Here is a 23,838-nt window from a genome sequence, read left to right on the forward strand (position 1 = left end):
GGCTACCTTAATTCAAGTTCGAGCAATCAATCACTCGACTATTAAGCCTACGGTCTATCTTACTTCGAGTTCGAGCAATCACTCACTCGACCATTAAGCCTACGGGCTATCTTACTTCGAGTTCGAGCAATCACTCACTCGACCATTAAGCCTACGAGCTACCTTACTTTGAGTTCGAGCAATCACTCACTCGACCATTAAGCCTACGGGCTACCTTACTTCGAGTTCGAGCAATCACTCACTCGACCAGTAAGCCTACGGGCTATCTTACTTCAAGTTCGAGAAATCACTCACTCGACCAGTAAGCCTAAGGGTTACTATACTTAAAATTCGAGCAAAAGTTCACTCAGCAATAATAGCCTAAGGGCCACTCGCACTTTGAGTTCAAGCAAATACTCACTCAGTTATAAAGGCTACAAAGACCGAGTTCAATCAAAATTTCATAAAAACTCAAACTTATGAACATTTTCATAAGGCACGAGTAAACAAAATCTTCACTAGGCAGAAGAATGAAAAAAGAGACAAGCTTAGAAAAGAAAAAACCTTTATATACAAGATGATATTTACAAAACGACCGATCAGGGCCTTACAATAAAATATGAATAAAAAACAAATTATCTACGGGAGCAGTCTTTTCTCCATCGGGCTCCTACCCACTCTAAGACCCACTCTTGCTCATGTCATCATCATCGAAGGCTAAAGCCCCATCATCAGCTTCAAGCTTTCTTGCCTTTGTTATCTCTTCGAAAAGATCGAAGCCCCGATCATGAATCTCCTCGAGGGTTTCCCTCCGAGATTGGCATTTGGAAAATTCGACGATCTAATGTGCTTGAGTTCAAGTAGTATCGGCAATCTCTCTCACATATGACTAAGCGGCTTCAGCATCAGCCCGATAAACAGCCACAAATGCGTCTGCATCGGCCTTTGTTTTTTCAGCCTTGGCAAGTTGAGAAGCCAACCGAGCCTCGAGATCCTCCGTTTTCTTTGCTTGAACCAAGCTTTTTTTCTTCAGGTTTTGAAGTTGACATTCGGCCGATGACAATCGGGCTTGAGCAACCACTTTCTCTGCAGCAAAGCGGTCTATATTTCCTTTCCATTTCAAGGACTTCGCCTTTATCACATCGACCTTCTCATGGAGTTTCCCGATCAACTCAAGCTTCTACTACAGCTGTGAGACCGAAAGATTAGCCATCATTCCAGTATCGAGCCCATAGGCGTTTAATAGTATCATTACCTGCTCGGACAGATCGGTCTGATCTTGGTGAGCTTTAGTCAACTCAGCTCGGAGGTCCTTGATTTCCTCCCCCCTTTGCCCTAATAGGAGTTTGAGGGTATTTCTCTCCTCCGTAACCCATTGGAGGTCGACCTCGTATCGACGCAAATCAGCTCGAGATCGAGAACATGCTTCTCGATGAGCTTTCACGGCCTACGAGGGAAGAAGAAACGAAGGGAGAAAAGAAAAACATACATAAGAGATAATACCAACAAAATAATTTAAGACTTACCTGATTCAAAGCCTGATGCACTCCATGAAAAATATCTGATGCATCACTACTACCAGCAGCATCCTCGACACCGGTAAATAGACCACAAAAGTGATCATCTCCCTCATGAGGCCTGTCTAGTTTGAAGGCCCCCAAAGCTTGGGTTTCCCGAATCGCCCCTTCAAAAAAAGTAGGAAAGGTGGGCAAACCTTCGATTGCTACTGCCCCAAGTAAGTCACTTGGGGCGTTCTCTTCGGTTCAAAGAGATTCAGGGACAGCCCATTCAAATTCATCCCCCATCTCTTAAGGTCGGGAATGGAACCGGGCATCCAAGGAACCGGACATCCAAGGAACCGCTGCATCACAAAACATATATCGGCAAGAAAAGAAATAAAGAGACAAGGCGATAGGGAATAAAACAGTAAAATCACACACATGATTCATATTCCACTATTCGGGGAACAGTACCTTTTCGCTGGGATCAGGTCTGAAATCTTCACTCGAACGAACCTGCTCATCCAACCTCGATCCTTGTCCTCGTCTATGCTCGAGAACAATACCTTGGTAGCCCGACATTGCAGTTTTATTAATCCGCCTCGAAAGAGGCGGGGACTATACAGTCTAATAAGATGATCGAGGATGAAAGGCATCCCCTAGATCTTGTTTGCAAAGAAACGGATCAAAATAATGATCCGCCAAAAGGAAGGATGAATCTAGCCTAGAGTTATTCGGTATTAACAACAAAAGTCAATGATAACAGGGTCGAAAGGTCCTAATGTAGACGGGTAGGTATACACACTTTGTATGAGAGTCCTAGAAGGAAAGTTTCACACTCGAACGAATTCAGAAAGTATGAGAGAATGGTTAGAAAATTTTGAGATCAGAGAATGTAAAAGTGATTAATGGTAGAAAAAGGGATATTTATTGGCTAAACGGTGGCGGTTCAATATCGGTAAATGCCGACCATCGTCTGACGCACAGTAAAATGCCTCGGTAAAGGGAGCTAATGGGACAGCTATCACGTACGTCACAATCGAACTCGACGCAAACGTTAGTGTATATTTAATCGTACCATTGGGAAATCATATCGTTTTCCATTACATCCTTCCCGAGAAATGAGGGGACTATCTGTATACGGTCAAAACCAATTAGTCTGTCGTACGGACTAATCGAGATAATCATACATCGTTCAAGGGGTATCTGCTTAGTGTTAGGTTGAGGTCCGAAGCAAGGACGTCAAGCTTCAAGCTCTAAAAATCGATCAATGACAAGCTCGGTATTATTATCGAGCTCATATCTAAATCAAACTACGAGGCGAAGTGAAATTGTCGAAGATGCATAGACCGACCAACACCAACCCCGAATATCCAGACCCTGATTTAAAATTGAGCTCGAGTCAAGGCCAGGGGCTCGAGTCACTACCGAGCTCAAGTTAGTATCGAGCTAACAGACAAGAGCCGTTGCAACCGTACTAGGGGAGAGAATCCTGGCGGAAATTAGGGAAAAGCTAATTTCATCATGGGTTCCCCACTATATAGTTTTTATTATATCCAAAGTAGGATCCCTCTACTATAAAGAGGATGATTGATGTAAGTATGAAGCATAGACATATTGTAACAAAAGACTACTTCTCATATTGAAAGATCAACCCCTTGAGCTCATTTTATTTTTATCTTATCTAGTTCATTAATTCTTCTTTCTCGCTGCTTTATCTTTCGCTCATATAGTTAAGAATATACGTATTCCTATTTATCTATACAATTTGTGTCAAGATATATCATGTATCCTTAGAACTACTTACAAATTCAACTCTATCCAATTTTTCGGGTAAACAAGTATAGCAAGTGTGGCTGCTTTCCAAGCGTATCTTCCAACATTGTCCAGATCTTGAAGAAACGGTAGATACATCAACTTAACCTTTCTACCTGATGTATCAACTGCAAGCATGCCTTTAATGATCTACATCATGTATAAACGTACACGCTGTTGGACTTCATACTTAGGGGTAACATCGGTAATCGGATCAAGTTAACGTAAATCTGAGAAGATATTATCTTTGAGATGATAAGAAGTTAATTCTATTTGTCTTAAATAATACAAGGGTGTATAAGAGTGGTTAACATGTATTAGAAGTTAAACGAATCAAGGATGTTGAAACCCGTATTTTCAGGTAAACTAGAGTTGCTTAATATTCTTAAAAGGTCGTGTTTTTAAGTTATTTGAATCATATAATATCCGTATCATAAGTCTTTAAGTCAAATGAGTTATGAAACAAAAGTCGAAAAATATTTGTCGCAACTTTCGTTCATAATTTTACCTAAACTTTAGGTCAAATGTTACTAAGATTTTCTCCCAATTTACTTGGAATTACAGGGTTATATACCCACCAAATTGAATATTTATGAGTCTAGTTTCCAACGCATTCATTATATATATGTACCTATTTTACACTACCGAGCTACACTATAGTCGGCCACGTACGACACCTATTGTGCAACCATTGAGCAGTTGGGTTGTATTGAGCTCCACGTGGCCGAGTACGATTCTACCGAGACTTATGATGGTCGGGTACATTTATACCGAGGCTATTAAGTTCGGGTACGATATGATGATGATGATGATGTCCACAGAGTCATATGTTTTTAACAGTATATGTACATATATATATATATATATATATATATATATATATATATATATATATATATATATATATATATCATGCATGTCATATCATGTCAGTCACCCTCAGAGGCACACAGATATTACAAGTTGTATATTCTATATCCCTGCTTACATTACTATTCTTATTTATGCTTTCCTGCCTTACATGCTCGGTACTTTATTCGTACTGACGTTGCTTTTATTTGTGGATGTTGCATGTCGTGCTACAGGTCCTAATAGACAGGTAGATGTAGCTCGCCTACCACAGTAGGCTGCCCAGTTCAGCGATTATTGGCGAGATCCCTTCTCTAGGCTTGTCGTGGTCTTGATATGCACTTTTGTTATAGATATTATGGGTATGTCGGGGCCTTGTTCCGACAATGTTGTAGAACTTATGTTCCTTTAGAGGCTCATAGACAAGTGTCGACTCATGTATAGTTTGGATTGCCTTGTCAGCTTATTTTTGTTATATAGTCTCTCATTGCAGCTTTCCAGCTCGTACCTTATATATAGCTTCATGACAGCCTTGTCGGACCATGTTATATATGTTCATGCCATTATTTGTCATTGTTGGTTGTTCATTATTCATGTCTACCATTTATGTTGATCTCGTCGGCCCTTATAGATAATAAGAAAGGTTAGATAAAATATATGTTGGTGCTCGGCGGGTATGGCCCTCCAGTTTGGGTAATGGATGTGTAGTGCACAACATTTATAATCAGGAGGCTATATGACATCTAGGGTTGTTACCTTCTTCGTGAATCTAGATTGTGCGTAGAGTTGAGTCGTAAGTGTTCATCTCTAATATTCACCTTGTTTTCTTTCAGCGATGCCTTCGACTAGGAAGCAAGCAATTAGTAGACGGCTTGATACAGCTGCGGGAGAGGGTACCAGTCAGGTGCCTTCAGCCACAGCAACCCGAAGAGGCTTAGAATAAGATGTCGTCTTATACCTCATCTACTCCGTCTCCTCCAGAGGATATTAGGAGGGACCCAACACCTATAGTTCCTCTGTCTAGCTCTACAGACCATGATATGCATATTGCGGTACAGTTGTTGAATAGATTGGTAGCTGCTTAGGCTCAGAGGCAGAATATCGGTGAGGCTGATAGAGTCTTGATAATGGATGTGTAGTGCACAACATTTATAATCAGGAGGCTATATGACATCTAGGGTTGTTACCTTCTTCGTGAATCTAGATTGTGCGTAGAGTTGAGTCGTAAGTGTTCATCTCTAATATTCACCTTGTTTTCTTTCAGCGATGCCTTCGACTAGGAAGCAAGCAATTAGTAGACAGCTTGATACAGCTGCGGGAGAGGGTACCAGTCAGGTGCCTTCAGCCAGAGCAACCCGAAGAGGCTTAGAATAAGATGTCGTCTTATACCTCATCTACTCCGTCTCCTCCAGAGGATATTAGGAGGGACCCAACATCTATAGTTCCTCTATCTAGCTCTATAGACCATGATATGCATATTGCGGTACAGTTGTTGAATAGATTAGTAGCTGCTTAGGCTCAGAGGCAGAATATCGGTGAGGCTGATAAATCAGTTAGCGAGAGAGTTTGTGATTTTATTAATCTAGACCCTCTAGTGTTTACCAGATCAGAACCCAAGGGGGAATCACATACTTTTATTGATGAGGTTCATCATACACTAGGGGATATGCATGCCGGTGATACTAAGGCACCAGAGTTGGCTTCTTATCGGTTACGGGATTTATTAGTTTTTTGGCATGATAGTTGGGAGAGATCCAGGGGTCCGAATGCTCCTCCATCTGTGTGGAAGGAATTTTCTAAGGCCTTTCTTCATCACTACTTGCCAGTTGATATACGATGAGCTAGAGCTGATAAGTTCTTGAACCTTCGACAAGGTAATATAAGTGTGTGAGAGTATAGTATGTAGTTTGATTCTTTAGCAAGGTATGCTCCCCATATGGTGGCCGAGATGAGCGATCGGGTGCACTTGTTCGTGAATGGGTTGGGACCACATATGTTAAATGAGTGCACGACAGTCTCCTTGGTGGAGGGCATGGATATTTCCCGTATTTAGGCTTATGCCCACACACTAGAGAATCGTAAGTGCCAGCAAAGGGAAGATAGGGAGAAGGATAGGGGTCAACATTAGAGGGCGAGATTCGTAGGGTATTCTGGTGATTTCAGATGTAGTATCAGGCCCCAGTCTTCGAGGAGTTCGGCGCCACCTGTAGCTAGTGCTCCTTCATAGTTTTAGAGGTCTCGGTATAATCGATCTATCTATTCTGGTCCAGGTCAGAGTTCGCGGGCATCAGGATCACAATATCATAGGGATACTAATCAAACGAGACCCCTAACACTCACATTGTGATCAGTGCGGCAAGGCCCACTTTGGACTGTGCCGTCGAGGTTCTGATGCATGCTATTCTTGCAGACAGCCTGGCCATATGATACGGGATTGTCCTAATGGAGTAGGTGGTGGTATGGCTCAGCCGACTGGATCTGTGTCTGGTTCTTCCTCATCAGTTCGACCTCCAGCATGGGGTTTTCAGCAGTTGAATGGGTAAAGGTAAAGGTAGAGGTGCAGTGCCGAGTTCGAGTGGTACTCAAAATCGAACCTATGCTCTAGTAGGTCAACAGGATCTCAAGTCATCTCTGGATGTTGTTACATGTATATTAGCTGTGTTTTCTTATGATGTATATGCGCTGATTGATCTGGGATCTAAATTATCATATGTTACACCCTTTGAGGCTAATAAGTTTGGTGTTGAACCATAATTGATAAATAAACCACTTGCGGTATCCACTCCGATAGGATATTCTGTGATTGCTATAAGGGTATATAGAGGTTGCACAGTGATGATTTGTAGTCGTCAAACCTCAGGGAATCTATTTGAGTTAGAAATAGTTGATTTCTATGTGATAATAGGAATGGACTGGTTATCTTCATGCTATGCAAACATTGATTTTCGTACGAAGATGGTTAGGTTTCAATTTCCCCGTGAACCCGTTATTGAATGGAAGGGGAAAATTGCTACGCCGAAAGGTAGGTTTATTTCCTATGTTAAGGCAAGGAAGATGATCTCAAAAGGTTACATTTATCATCTCGTTCGCGTTAGGTATGCGAAGGCAAATCTGCCTACTCTACAATCAATCCCCGTGGTCAATAAATTTCCAAACGTTTTCCCATATGAACTTCCAGGCCTTCCTCCTAAAAGGGAGATTGAGTTTAGCATTGATGTGTTGTCTGACACTAAACCGATCTCTATCCCTCCATAGAGGATGGCCCCAGCAGAGTTGTGAGAGTTGAAGGCGCAGTTGAAGGACTTGCTGGATAAGGGCTTCATTAGGCCTAGCACTTCACTTTGGGGTGCGCCATGCTTGTTCATGCTGAAGAAAGACGGGTCGTTAAGGATGTGTATCGATTATCGACAGTAAAGAACAAGTATCCATTTTTAAGGATTGACGATCTGTTTGACCAACTCTAGGGTGCCAAGTATTTCTCCAAGATTGACTTACGTTCAGACCCTATCTTTACGTGGACACTTGGAGTTCTTGGTGATGTCGTTCGAGCTAACAAATACCCTAGCAACTTTTATGAATCTCATGAATAGTGTATTTAGACCCTATCTTTACGTGTTCGTGATCGTATTCATTGATGACATTCTAGTGTATTATCGTTCAGAGGCGGGACATGCGAGCCACTTGCGAATAGTATTATAGACCCTTCAGGATTATAAGTTAATGCTAAGATCTCCAAACGTAAATTCTAACTTAACTCAGTAGCATTCCTTGGCCATGTGATATCTGACGAGGGTATTAGTGTCAACACTCAGAAGATTAATGCAGTGAAGAATTGGCTCAGACCTACAACACCGTCAGAAGACCGCAGCTTCCTGGGGCTAGCAGGATATTATAGGCGGTTTGTAGAAGGGTTTTTCTCTATATCAACACCATTGAATAAGTTAAAACAGAAAGCTACCAAGTTCCAGTGGTCTGACGTTTGTGAACGTAGTTTTCAGGAGCTAAGGAATTGATTGACATCTGCGCCAGTGCTCACTCTCCCAAAAGTAACAAAAGGTTATGCAGTATATTGTGATGTCTCGGGTATAGGTTTGGGGTGTGTATTGATGCAACGTGGGAAGGTGATTGCTTATGCATCAAGAACATGAAAAGAATTACCAACTCATGATTTGGAATTGGCTGCAGTAATATATGCTTTGAATATATGGCGATACTATTTATATGGCGTCCATGTTGACATATACACATATCACAAGAGTTTACAATACATATTCAAGCAGAAGGAGTTGAATTTGAGGCAGCGTAGGTGGCTTGAATTACCGAAAGACTACGATGTTGAGATATTGTACCATCCAGGTAAGGCCAATGTTGTGGTAGACTCTCTTAGTCGTAAGTCAATGGGAAGCTTAGTACACAATGAGGTAGGTAGACAAGGGTTGACTAAAGAGCTTCATCAGCTGGCCAATATGAGAATCAGATTGTTAGGCTCTGATAACGGAGGTGTTACTGTACATAATATAGCAGAATCATCTTTGGTAGCTTAGGTAAAAGCACGACAATATGAAGATCCTACTTTAGTACGATTGAGAAAGGGCATTCAGCAGTGTAACATTATGGCTTTCGAGGTCGGAGGAGATGGGGCACTGAGATACCAGGGTCGATTATGTATACGTAATGTGGCAGGGTTGCGAGAGAAGAATATGATTGAGATTCATCAGTCCTGATAATCCATCCATCCTGGCTCGACTAAGATGTATCATGACATTAAGGAGTTGTATTGGTGGGATAACATGAAGAAGTCTATTGCAGAATTTGTAGCCCAGTGTCCTAATTGTCAACAAATGAAGATCGAGCATCAGAAACCTGGTGGATTGATTCAGAATATATAGATTCCGACCTAGAATAGGAGGTAATCAATATGGACTTCATTATTGGATTAGCTCGCTCTTATCATAAATTTGACTCCATATGGGTGATAGTTGATTGGCTTACAAAATCTGCCCATATTCTGTCAGTTAAGACAAATTACACGGCTGAAGATTATGTGAGGTAGTATATCAAGGAGATTGTTAGGCTTCATGGTGTGCCGGTATCTATTATATCAGACCGAGAAGCTCAATTTACGGCTAACTTTTGGAGGACTTTTCAGAAGGGCTTAGGCACACAAGTGAATCTCAACACTACATTCCATCTACAGACTGACGGACATGCTGAACGTACCATTCAGACACTCGAAGATATGCTACGAGTATGTGTTCTATATTTCAAGGGGAATTGGGATGACCATCTACCACTCATAGAATTTGCCTACAATAATAGCTACCATTCCAGTATTAAAATGGCCCCGTACGAGGCACTCTACGGGAGGAGATGTAGATCACCAGTTGGATGGTTCAAAGTTGGTGAAACAGAATTATATGGGCCAGATTTGATTCACCGAGCCATTGAGAAGGTGAAAGTGATACAAGAACGACTGAGGATGACACAAAGCAGGCAAAAGTCTTATTCTGATGTCCGACGTCGTGATATGGAGTTTGAGGTTGGTGATTGGGTTTTCCTAAGGATCTAACCGATGAAGGGGGTTATGCGTTTTAGGAATAAGGGTAAGCTGAGTCCGTGGTTTATCGGATCGTACAAGATTCTTTGATGAATTGGACAGGTTGCTTATGAGTTAGAATTGCCATCTGAATTGGAATTTGTCCACCTGATATTCCATGTATCTATGTTGAGGAAATGTATTGGAGACCTTTCTCGGGTTGTCCCGATCAAAGATGTACAAGTTACGGAGGATCTATCATATGAAGAAGTGCTAGTGGCTATATTAGATCAACAAGTCTGCAAGCTGAGAACAAAGGATGTAGCTTCTGTCAAAGTATTATGGAGGAACAAAATACGGAGGAAATGACATGGGAAGCAGAATAGGAGATGAAGTCTAAATAGGCTTACCTATTCCAGATTGAAGATAACGAGGATGCAGGTGGAATGCATGATGCAATGGAAGGTGAAACAACTCTATGAGGTAAGCAATAGCTTGAGAATACTCTTCCTTAATACAAAATGGTGATATGCAGATAATGAACATATCCATAATGCTTTGTATAGCCTTGTGAGGCCATAGGTTTGGTTTAACTGCTTGCAAGTTTGGCTAGTGGCCATTTTATAGGGGAAACTCGATCGGAAATTTCCGTCAGAATCCACGATGAGTTAGACTCCACATAAACCCTTACATTCGAGGACGAATGTTCCTAATGGGGGAGGGTGTTACAACCCATATTCGCATATGTTAGATCACACCGTAAGTTAGTTGATGTAAATCCGAGAAGATATTATCTTTGAGATTATAAGAAGTTAATCCTATTGGTCTTAAATGATACAAGGGTGTATAAGAGTGGTTAACAAGTATTAGAAGTTAAACAAATCAAGGATGTTGTAACCCGTATTTTCAGGTAAAACTAGAGGTGCTTAATATTCTCAGGAGGTCGTGTTTTAAGGTATTTGAATCATATAATATATGTATCATAATTCTTGAAGTCAAATGAGTTATGAAACAAAAGTCGACAAAAGTTGTCGCACTAAAGTTCATAAATTTACCTAAACTTTAGGTCAAATGTTACTAAGCTTTTATCCTAATTTACTTGGAATTACGGGGTGATATATACACAAAATTGAAGATCTATGAGTCTAGTTTCCAACTCATTAAACCGTTCATCTATACGACGTCGGAGTAGAGAGATATTCGCGTTTTCGCGAGACTACGCAAGCAGCTCTCTATGGGACGCACATAGGCAGTTGAGATATATTGATATATATATATATATATATATATATATATATATATATATATATATATATATATATATATATATATGAGATGCCTTAAGCCTGTTTTAACTCATTATTTTTCACTCTCTTCATACCCTAGACATCTGAAAACTCTCTATCAAGGTTCTCTCATGATCCAAGACCCAAACAAAGGGCAAACAACACAAATCAAGTTTTGGGAATCCAGTGGCGCTAGTAAGTTTCTTGTTCTTCTTATTGTTGCTGATTTTTGTGTGGTTCCAGCTCATGTGGGAGGTTGTTTTAAGTGGTTTAAGTTCTTTAAAATACTCTCTCAAGTTTTTAATATCAACCGTTGGTAATTTTAAGTCTTCCAAAGTGATTCTAGTGCCGAAAAATCCGAATTGATTGCTAGTTTTGCTTCCCTGTTCTTATGGCAGCATTGGAAGGATATTTCGTGGTGAAGTATGGTAAAATTGTAGTTTTTCTATCTTTTTAAAGTTAAGTAACCTCTTACTCTACATGTATTTAATATTATCCAAGTTGCGGCTAAGACGTTGAAGTTAGAACTTGTGAGATATCTATCGAAAGCTTGTTAGTAATATTGTGGTTGGTGGACTGTTTTAGGAGGCTTAATATCATTATTATTGATAGGTTGTTTGGTAATGGTTTTAACTTGTGAAAAGTCATATAAATAGGGGAGGTGTTGTCCATTGCATCGTAAAATAGGTTGTGGCCGATATATAATAGTTACGACGCTTAAACGATAATTATAGTATCATTTCTCTTATTGTAGACTAAGGAGTCGTGACATTTGCATAGCTTGAGGTTGGGCAGTATATACAAGGTATGCGAGGCTATCCCTTTGCTTCTTTTGCACGACTCCAATTGTACGTAATGTAATGAACGAGCTTCCAAAGATACTCCACTCTTAGAAGCTAGCAGTACTTATATTGTTTCCCTTCTTGTGGAATGATTGATATTGATGTTACTTCTCTTATTCTTATGTTATCAATATTCTTGGTACTTCCTGATTCTTATAAGATCCATGACGAAAAGTTAGTCCTAATAACGTGTATGGAGGTTACTGACCTTACGTCACTCCGAAAGGTTCAAAATGTGATTCTAATGAGTCCAGCATGCATTATATATATATATATATATATATATATTAATCTATCGAGTCGTGCTATAGTCGGTCGGGTATGGTACCAATTGTGCAAACACTGATCAGTTGGATTTTACCAAGCTTCACATGGCCGGGTACGATTCTACCGAGCCTTATAATGGTCGGGTATGTTTTTACCGAGCCTATTACGATCGGGTACGATATGATGATGATGATAATGCCTATAGAGGCATATATTTTTTAAAGTATATGTATATATATATATATATATATATATATATATATATATATATATATATATATATACATACATATCAAAGGCACTCAAATGTTAGAAGTTGTATATTTTTTATCCCTGCTTACATTACTGTTCTTATTTATATTTTCCTGCCTTACATGCTCGATACCTTATTCGTATTGACGTCCCTTTTATTTGTGGATGTTGCATGTCGTGCTGCAGGTCTTGATAGACAGGTAGATGCAACTCCCCCACCACAATAGGCTGCTCAGTTCAGCGTTTATTGGCGAGATCCCTTCTCCTAACTTGCCGTGGTCTTGGTGTGCACTTTTGTTATAGACATTATGGGTAGGTTAGGGCACTGTTTCGACAATGTTGCAGCACTTATGTTCCTTTAGAGGCTCATAGACAGGTGTCGACTCATGTATAGTTTGGATTGCCTTATCGGCTGATTTTTGTTGTATAGTCTCTCATGGCATCTTGTCATCTCGTACCTTATATATGACAGCCTTGTTGGCCCATGTTATGTATGTTCATGCCATTATCTGTCATTGTTGGTTGTTCATGATTCATGTCTACCATTTATATTGATCTCGTCGGCCTTTATAGATAATAAGAAAGGTTAGATAAAATGTACGTTGGTGCTCGACATGTATGGCCCGGGTACCAGTCATGGCCCTCCAGTTTGGGTCGTGACAACCATTCTTCAGTGCCCCTAGTATCATCCAACCCCGTCACAGGATCTCCATCAATAGGTAACCCGTACAATACAACAATATCATGTAGCGTGATTGTAGCCTCACAGTACATCGCAGCCTTTACACGCTGATCAGTTGACATCTTAAAACCTACAGAAAGTAGCAATTATAATCAGTAAATAATACCAACATTTGGCAATTAGATTACAAAGTTTGAAAATAATACTAACCTTTTAACAAAATTCGGTATATTCAAAAACACCATACACGTCATGAAATAACATCGGTATATATAGAATCCAAATGCATGTATTCTAGCATTTGTTTTCAACAAAAGGCGCATTCAATACGCATCCTTCCATTTTTCACAGAAGGCGCAATCTGACAATAAGTCTTTCGTAAAGCTATAGCGCCAGAAGTCAAATCAGCACCAGAATTTTTAATTCAACTGAGGCGCGTCACCCTATTGAGCCTTCTGTGTAAATACAAAATATAAGGAAGGCGCGCCAGTTAATCACACCTTCAGTTGATTTTAAAATTTACAATGAAGGTGCAATTACTCAGCGCGCCTTCTTCACAAATTACACTTAACGATCCGTCTGTTTGGGGATGTTAATACTACAAGAAGACTCGCTTGTGTGGCTTACCTTCACTATTAATAGAAAACACAAATCTAACAAACTCATGGAGTGGTGCTCCATTGCTCACCATTTAAGTAAAACCTTCATTTATTTTATAGTTTAAGTAGGTCAATCATTCTTTTTAGGGAAAAAGGATAATAAACCCTTCTACTTTACGATATTGTCTATATTTAACCTCTGTTATACTATCCATCCAAATGTAAGCATACTGTTATACTATCTGGCCAAATTTACCCCTACAATCAGCAAACTTTTAAAAATTACCCCTTCGTCCGTCAGGTGACCCAGAATCTCCCAAATTATTTTAATTAAGTTACTGATTCTTCTTCTTGGTCCACTATTTTCAAAATAATTATCATTTACCTGCTCTCTAAATTAGAGAAAAAAATATTAAAAAATACAATTGTTAATAAACAAAATATAGTTATTTGAAAAATATAAATTAGGTAGCATGTCTAAATTCTAAAAGTATTTACAACATCCCAATTTTAATGAATTCGTTGTACCAAACGTATGGGGACTTTGCAAGTATTAGTGATTGAAGTTGAAGTTCCTCGTAGACTTTACATTGTTGAATTCAAATTTGCTTTAATCAAATGCCTACACATTGTCCACTCTTAAGTTAGTTGATCGAACTCCATATTAACCAGACAATGACAAAATATATTTGAATATAATACATGTACATACATGGTGATCAGCTGCATATAATTCACAATAAATAGACCCACTGAATTCTACAGTGTGTATATAGTTGAAAAATATTTTAAAAATAAAATAAACCAATTCCAAACTCATTATTACAAGAAGAGAAATGGGTGCATTGGTAAGTAAAAATATTAATGAATAATTTGTATAGTCTAGTACTCCCTCTGTTCCAGTTTATGTGAATCTATTTTCTTTTTTGGTCCATTCCAAAAAGAATGACCCCTTTCTAAATTTGGAAATAATTTTACTTAAACTTATAATTTTACCCTTAATGAGAAACTTATATAACCACACAAATACTTTGGGCCCCTTTTTGAATTATTTAGGAACACAAATTCCAAAAATCTTTATTTTTTCTTAAACTTTGTGCTCAGTCAAACAGATTCACATAAATTGAAACGGAGAGAGTAACTTTAGCATTCATATAAATAATAATTTCTGAAAATAGTGGAGTAAGAAGAACAACAAGTGATTTAAATAAAAATAATTTGGGAGATTTTGGATTACTTAATAAATCAAAGGGTAATTTTTAAATGTTTGTTGATGATAGGGATAAATTTGGCTAGATAGTATAAGAATAGAGATAAATTTGGCCGGATAGTATAACGGAGGTTAAATGTAGACAATATTCAAAAGTAGATGAGTATTTGGCCCTTTTCCCTTCTTTTTACAAAGAATTTTAGGCGGGAAATGCTTTACTTTCATATAGGATTCAAGCAATTTTCATGTAGATATTTACGGCTCCAAATGGTTTTCACGTTGAAACGTTTTCAAGTTAATTTGAAAAATTTGGAGGAAAGGGTTATTAGTGCAACGAAAAATCCAGTTTTGATGGTGTCTGTTCATATGCTCTATGCTACTCCATTAATGAGAATTTTTGGATAAATGATCTGGATACACTTCATTAGTTTGAGTTGATTAGTTTGAGGCCACATAAATAAAGTGTATTAAAAAGAGTTAGAAGGATAGATTAGTAAAAATATCCTTCTTATTTATAATTTTTTAATAGGCATATAAAAGAGGAAGTTGACAAGTAATATGGGACACGAGTATCACATTCGTCAAGTGATCTCTCAAAAATCCCTCAATCACTTCCCATATTGATTAAAAAAGGGAACCGCATATTTACGACAAGTTATTTTTACTGTTTGAACATATCACATTCTGATCACATAGCAGTAACTACTGACTCTCCTTCGTTTCCCATTTTGATTGAAAATCACAAGCAACAAAATCTCTATAAATAGCAATATTTGAACTCCACAATTTCATGCAATAACAGAAGAAAATGAACTCCTCTTTTCTTCCCATTCTTTACCTTTCTCTCTTCCTTTTCCTTTCTTTTCCCTCCCCTTCTCACTCATTGAAATGCAATCCAAACGATAAAAAAGTCCTTCTAAAAATCAAGAATGACTTAGGTAATCCCTACCATTTAGCCTCATGGGATCCCAACACAGATTGCTGTGATTGGTACGTCGTAGAATGTGACCGGAAAACAAACCGGATTAATGCTCTCACCGTCTTCCAAGCCAACATCTCCGGTCAAATTCCGGCCGCCGTCGGCGACCTCCCTTTTCTCGAAACCTTACAATTCCATCATATCACCAATCTTACAGGAACCATTCCCCACACTATTACAAAGCTCATAAATCTGAAAGAGTTAAGACTCAGTTTCACTAATCTCAGTGGCCCTATTCCTGAATTTATTAGCCAACTCAAGAATTTAACTTTGCTTGAATTAAACTACAACCAATTCACTGGAACAATCCCACCATCACTTTCTGAACTTCCTAATTTATCAGAAATCTACTTAGACCGCAATAAACTCACTGGACAAATTCCAGAATCATTCGGAAAATTCAGACAAATCCAAAATCTTTACCTTTCACATAACAGCCTCACTGGCCCAGTACCAAAATCTTTAGGCAATTTGAAATTTACAACACTTGATTTTTCAAGGAACAAGTTAGAAGGTGATATTTCTTTCTTATTTGGAAAGAACAAGAAAATTCGACTAATTGATTTTTCAAGGAATACGTTTGAGTTTGATATTTCGAAAGTGGAATTCCCGGAGAGTTTAACGTGGTTGGATTTGAACCATAATCGGATTTTTGGTAGCTTACCAGAAGGATTGAAAGATTTACAGTTACAGAATTTGAATGTGAGTTATAATAGGCTCTGTGGACAGATTCCACAAGGTGGGAAGTTGCAGAGCTTTGACGTTTACTCTTATTTGCCTAATAAATGCCTTTGTGGCTCTCCGTTGCCGGCATGTAAATAATTCCGGTGACCGGAAAGTGCTGCCTTGTCGGCTACTTGGCAAGTACTATATTAGGTTTATAGGGGAAATGTAATGTTTTAGACTAGTATTAGGCTATTAGCTCAATAACGTACGAGAGTGCATGACAGCTTTTGGTATGTACTTTCACGTCGTAATATCAAAATAGAGATTTCGTATGGCCCTAGAAACAACGCTTAAACATGCTTTGTCCACATTCTCTTCTGATAAATCAACATGCTTGGTTTGTGGTAACTGGTAAGTTATTAATACTACTTGAGACAAAATCACACTGTCCGTTGCCAATTTTGAGTCACGGTTGGAGATGAAAAAATTGGTGATAAAGATGATTTTTTGTGAGATCTAATAAAAATTTTGCAACAATGAAAGGTAAGAAAAAAAAAAAAGGGGGGGGGGGGGGGGGGGGGGGCGCTTATTAATGGTGGTAAAATGGAAGGGGAATGAACTATATGTTCAAGTTGTTTATCAATAGAGATTTAATGAAACATAAAGAATAAGGTGGAAGAATGAACATGGCATCCACTTAGAATGGCATCAGGTCGGCCTAATGGCCAAGCAAGTAAAGCACTTGCTTAGGCCCCTTATTTGGGGCCTAAAATTTTCTAACAGTTAATGTATTTTGTTCATTCTTTTTAATAATATTAAGTATTTAAAAAGAAAAAAAAAATACAAGTTTCAAGGAAAAAAAGACCGTTGGAAAACAATTGGAAAAGGAATATATTTTTGCGATGGAAAATTTTAGAAGATAATGTACCCAGCCTAACTCTTAAATCATTATCACAAATGCGTTGGGAAAGTCATATTGAATGTATTAAAGCAATACGATTTCAAACTTCACAAATAAGAAATGCTTTATTCACATTAGTAGAAGTTAGTGAGGATCCAAAAACTAAAAGCGAAGCTAGTTGTTTAGCAACTTTGAGCATGAAAATTTTAAGTTTTTATTGGGTATGACTATTTGGTATGATATACTATTTGCAGTTAATTCATTTAGCAAATATTTACAATCAAAAGATATGCATATTGATGTTGCCATAGATTAACTTAGGGGTTTGATTTCTTTTTTCAAAAAATATAGAGAAGAAGAATTTACAACTACCATGATTTCTTCTAAGGAAATTGCATATGAGTTGAATATAGAACCTGAATTTCGTAATAAACGTGTAATATATAGAAAGAAATAATTTGATGAGAATATTGATAATGAAATTGCAAAGTTTCTTGAAGAATCTTTTAGAATTGATTACTTCTTATACATAGTAGACCAAACTATTTTTTCACTTCAAAATAGATTTGAACAATTGAAGCGTATGAAAATATTTTTGGTTTCCTATTTAGTAGCAAAAAATTGAGATCTCTAGATGATGAGAACTTAAAAAAAATTGTCTTAACCTTGAATGTTCTTTGAAACATAATAGTTACTCTGATATTGATGGTTTAGACTTATTTTCTGAATTAAAAGTTTTTAGGGAAATAATACATGTAGAAGATGATACTCTAATCGATATACTTAATCATATAAAAAGACTTGATTCTTTTCCAAATGCTTATATTACTTATAGAATAATGTTAACAATTCCTATAATAGTTGCCTCAGCGGGAAGAAGATTTTTAAAATTAAAATTAATAAAATCTTACTTAAGATCAACAATGTCTCAAGAGAGATTAAATGGATTAGTATATTATAAATTAAAAAAGAATTATTAGAAGAAATCGATTATAAACAAATTATTAATAATTTCGCATCTCAAAAAACTAGAAAAATAAATTTCAAATAAAATTATGAGTTTTCTTCTACAACAAAAATTTTAAGGCTCATCAATGAAGTTTGGTTTTAGGCCACAAATATCATTGAGCCGTCCCTGCACGGCATTGCCATGGTAGAGGGCTTTAATGGCGGAGGGATAGTTTTGTATTAATTTTATAACTTGGGTAATGAATAGTATAACAGAATATATATTTAATTCTTTACTCATATTAGAAGAGTATTTTTGACCTTTTTCCTTTATGATTATGTTGAGAGCTATACAGCTCTATCATTTTGCATGATCTGATTTGACGACAACCCCACAGTGGATGAATTTTATGATTAGAGAATCAACTTGCCTTTTTAGTGCAAGTGGTTGAGTGCTAAGATTTAGCGACTCTTTCCCGAAACTCGACCGAGAATTTTGAACTTAACTCTATCACTTTCATATTGAGTCATAGCTGTTTTTCAAAGTACTACTTAGTAGTTTGACATAATTAATAAGCAATGGAAACAATAAACTAATTCTGATCAACCTTTTTCTTTTCCTTTACGTTTCTTCTATGTAATTTTAACAAATAATCTATCTAGATTTTCAATTCCAGAATAGTGAAAGCATATATCTAACTATTTCCGATCTCCCAAATTTACTAACACATGGAAACCCTCCAAAATGATTGTCGACTTTTACATTTTATAGAATATATGTATTTTGATTTCTTAAATAATTTCAAAACTAAATTTCTAATACTCAAAATGTTCATCAAAACACTATCAAATTTGCTAACACTAGTATCAATCTTTAATAAATATTTTTCTCACTCACTAAACATCGAACAAAAAGTTCAGAAAAAGTTGACTAATTTTCCAAGACATTTTGAGGAGAATAACTTCCGTCACATTGTATTTCTTATTTTGAAATATTATCTTTGTTACAGTACATGATTTAGATTAGGGATGACCAGACAGGCATCACGCGGCGAAGGTGTCTTCCTATCGATCAGATTTCATTCTAAGATCCATCTTTGAAGTTTGAACGTCAAAAGCCAGTATTAGATATATTGTGGGCACACACTACAATTAATAATGTAACTTGGTTTTCCTTGACCAAGTCCATATAGTTCCTATTCCTATTCCTACTGTTAATAAGAGGCAGTTGAGGAGCTTGGGGTCTTCCTGTAAGTCATGGATTAGCTCATTATTACTACAATTACCATCATACAAAATAAGTAAATAAAGGGTATGGTTAAGGTATTTTGCAAAGGCTAAATAATCAGCTTTACTTTGACGGCATGTACAGCTGCTTAGTCATTTATTCTTCGCTAAAATGGTACAATTTATAAGGATTTTCACCTTTTTGTATGAAAGGATGGGGATAAAATTTCTAAGGTTTTCAATTAGGTCCCATCATATATACTGTGAGCAAGGTAAATTATAGCCCATTTTCTATTGTATATACTGTTTAATACGTGCTCAATAATTTTAAACGTTTGTAGAAAAAAATTACAATATGCTTGAAATGTAATCTAGAGCATTTTAAGTCTTTTAAAACACACTACTAGGAATTCGGCAAAAACCGACCAAGGTCGACCGACCAACTTTGGTCGGTCAAAAAATCGACCAAAGTTGGTCGGTTTTTCAAAATATTTTTTTTAAATTATTTTTTTACGAAACCGACCAACTTTAGTCGGTTTTCTTTGGCGCAAAAATGTGGAAAACTATTTTTGAGTCCCGCGAAATTTATGTTTTAAGAAACCGACCAACTTTGGTCGGTTTTTCAATTAAAATAAATAAAAATTAATATTAAAAAAACCGACCAAAATTGGTCGGTTAATTCGGCCGGTCATTTAAAAAAACCGACCAACTTTGGTCGGTTATTTTAGTGCGAAAATACAATTAAAGAGTATAAATCAAATAAAAGACAGTCTTAAAATAAAATGTACCAATGGTCTAGTGGTAGAATAGTATCCCGCCACAGTACAGACCCCGGTTCGATTCCCAGATGGCGAATCTTTTTATTACATATTTAAAATACCGACCAACTTTGGTCGATTTTTTTTGCAATATTTTTTTTTTGAATTTAATTGACCGACCAAAGTTGGTCGGTAATTTCCGACCAACTTTGATCGGTATGCCTTTCCGACCACAAAAATACCGTTCACAAGTAAATGGTCATATTTTGATCGGTTTTTGGCCATTACCGACCAACGTTGGTCGATTTTTTTGATCGGTTTTTACCGGATTTCTAGTAATAACTCAGTTGAGAGCTTTGGAGTTTCTCCATTTTTTTAAAATATTCTAAAACTACCATTTATAGTGGTAAAATTTAATTGTGAACAACAAGTGGTAAAATTTGATTTTCAGGAAGACTTTAATGTTAAACTCATTGTTAATAATTAACATAAATTCAAAGCTAAAGAGCAAGAACATAAAAACATTATCAAAATAAAAGTGAATTTTACATGGTTATCTAGGCAGGGTACCCATGATTGGCTATGAATGGGAAAAGGACTAGAGTTTTCTCGGTAAATTCTTTTACCGAACTTTATCTATTTATAAAACTTATCCCTTAAAATATTACATAAAATAATTGTGTACGTCATATATTGCATAATTCACTTACTACTAAAGTATACAACAATATAAATAATCGAATCAGTTGTTAAAATAACATAGCAAAAACATAAAAGAAGACGTACCAGTAAAACTCTTATGACGACTATTTTGGTAGTTCAAATATTTAGGATTTAAATCTTACTTGATAGTATCTAAAATTACGTTAAAGCATGAAAAGATATTAGCTTTTTCTTAAGATATACATAATAAGAAAATTCAAGGACTTACTAGGATTATTCTAGATGTTAAGATGTATTACAGAAATCTACAACCATTATAATTTTTACAAACAAAAATTGATGTCACTGACGTATAGGTGACAAAAAGAAAATGATAAAAACTAATTATCAAAAATCACATAATTACAATAAGCATGATCGAGTTTTCACATTCAAGAAGTATGCACTTTCATTGTAAACTTAGTTTGATTACAACTTTTATCATAATACTTATTTTTAATGACACATAATATTTTGGGCATTCGGGGTGATTTCCAATGTACTGATGATAGTCTTGAAAAATTAAATATCGTATTTGTGATTTTTAGATTGGATAAGAAGAAAATTATGTGGTTGATAAAAAATTTACTATTAGATTAAATGGATGTTACAGGGACATAAGACAAAAATATATAGGTGTAATTGTCTTACTTCAAAAATATTGACATCAAGTATATACTTTTCCCAACCAAATATAAAATAAATCATGCATAAAAATAATATACTCAAATAAATCGATTATCACATTACTCAAATAAATAAATATGATTATTACACAATTTCTCAATCAAAAAAAAATAATATATCAAAAAATATCTTTGAAATAAGGGTGGGTCAGGTCCTAACGGATCGGGTCAGCATATTTTGGTTGGGTCCGGTTATTAATTATTTAAGAAAGATAAAATAGTGGTTCCGTTAAATTAAGGACATGAATGAGCAAGTATTGGACGGATTGGGCATATCTGTGCCAAACTATTAACGATGGGTATATTTATCCTAATTCGCATAGTTCACTGACATATATGACCTTTCCCGTATATAATATACGTCTGAAGTTGTGAACTATAGACGAAAACGTTAGTTTAGAATTATTTTTGTTAAACAACAACAAATTTAATATAAGTTTCACTCACCATTCAAACCTTCATGTTAGAGAAGCTTTCTTATGGTTAATTATTCTCCAACAGTTTAAATAATTAAGAACAAGAAAGGAGGAGAAGAGGAGGAGAGGCTGAGGAGGAGGCAATGTATTTTATTGAAGTTTACTAAAATTGGGAATATGTTAAATAATTTTTTAAAAGTGAATATAAGTTAAATAATAGTGTACAAAAGGGTTTGGTATGAAATTCTTACTCATCGATCCTCCAACATAGTATGTTCTTGTTTTGAGGGATAAAAAAAGATAAAGATAACTAGAGTCCCCTCCTCAAAGATAACATAGTACTATGTTTCCGTGGTTATTAATTAGGACAGCACCAATTATTTGCTAGGTGCTTCGGAGTCAAAAGAGACGTTTGGACATGAGAAAGATTTTCTTTTTATTCAAAAAAATTTTACTTTTTCGAAATCAGCATTTCTTTATAAATTTTTTAATTTTCACTCGAAAAATCTTTTTGAAATTTTTCAAAATTTTGAAAAACTCTAAAAAAGCTATTTTTTAAAATTTTTACTCAGATTACTTACAAAACTTAAAATACAACCCAAAATTTATTTATGTCCAAACACAACTATAATTTTCTAATACAATTTTCGCTTTGAAAATTATATTCACTTTTTTGGGAATATTACATTTCGTATGTACAAACGCCCACAAAATAATGCGCCAAACTGCCAGCCTAAAAAGCACCTACCGTTCGTTTTGTTTTTAGCTCCTTTTTTTATGTTGGGGGATTGGGGGGTGGGGATAATAATTGGAATAGAGGGAATAATAAAAACAAACATAAAGGTGCTTCAAATATGTACTACTAATAGTATGAGTTTTACACTTATTTTGAAAAGTAATTTTTCTAAAGTATTTTTTCTTAAAAATAATTTTGGTAAGAAACAGTTAGTGTTTGATTAATTAAATTGAAAAATATTTTTGAACAACAACTAATTTTTGATTAAGTTTTTCAAAAATGCTTTTAAGTGTATTTTTTTTAGAAGTGTTTTTCAAACATAAAGGTGCTTCAAACATGTACTACTAACATAAATCTATCAAAGATTACGTTACAGTGAGTAAAACTCGGTGATAGTGTGTAAAATTGATTGGAAATGTAATTTTTGTTTTTCTGTACTCTCTCATCTATACCTAGATGCAAGCCCTCTTAAACAAAATCGTATAATATACTTAGATGAAGATTGGGATTTTGTTATTACAGTAAGAAAGATAAGAATAAAAAAAAGGTACGTACTAAATAATATCTCCTTTGTCCTACTGTATGTGAAGTGTTCCAATATCGAAAGTGAAACGAGTTAAATTTTTACATGCTTTTTAAATACTTTGAATCATTAATTATTGTAACTAATACTTTCTACATAGTTTTAATATAGATTATATTTCAGAAAAATTAAAAATTTTATGTTCAAATATCTGGTCAAAATTAAAAAATTTGAATTCGAAAAAATAAAAAGCATCACATAGATGTAATAATAAAAACAAACATAAAGATGCTTCGAACATGTAGTATTAGCAGTTGTGTGTTCTCAATTTTCAAGATCTGTCATCAGTCAAAAATGGAATATCAATATCAAGTTATCTCTCAAAAACCCCTCATCACTTCCCATTTTGATTGAGACGGAAATCACAAGCAACCGAGCTCTCCTTTGGTCATAGGTTTTGGTAATTCTTTTTCAATTTTT

At 36.1% G+C, this 23,838-nt stretch overlaps 2 protein-coding genes across 2 annotated transcripts; both read left to right on the forward strand.

Moving 5' to 3' along the window:
• Positions 1 to 9,480: 9,480 nt before the first annotated feature.
• On the forward strand, positions 9,481 to 10,160 carry LOC138907415 (uncharacterized). The gene is made up of 3 exons (XM_070198013.1): positions 9,481 to 9,681; positions 9,802 to 10,014; positions 10,098 to 10,160. The coding sequence occupies exons 1-3, from the start codon at positions 9,481 to 9,483 to the stop codon at positions 10,158 to 10,160; spliced, it is 477 nt and encodes a 158-aa protein (XP_070054114.1).
• A 5,417-nt stretch (positions 10,161 to 15,577) lies between these two features.
• Positions 15,578 to 16,869, forward strand: LOC104101441 (polygalacturonase inhibitor-like). Its single transcript, XM_009608883.4, has one exon. It carries the CDS (start codon positions 15,625 to 15,627, stop codon positions 16,615 to 16,617), a length of 993 nt encoding a protein of 330 aa, XP_009607178.1. The 5' UTR covers positions 15,578 to 15,624; the 3' UTR covers positions 16,618 to 16,869.
• The last annotated feature ends 6,969 nt before the right edge of the window (positions 16,870 to 23,838 follow it).

The sequence above is a fragment of the Nicotiana tomentosiformis genome, chromosome 3 (genome assembly GCF_000390325.3).
Source record: "Nicotiana tomentosiformis chromosome 3, ASM39032v3, whole genome shotgun sequence".
In the NCBI taxonomy this organism is placed as follows: Eukaryota; Viridiplantae; Streptophyta; class Magnoliopsida; order Solanales; family Solanaceae; genus Nicotiana; species Nicotiana tomentosiformis.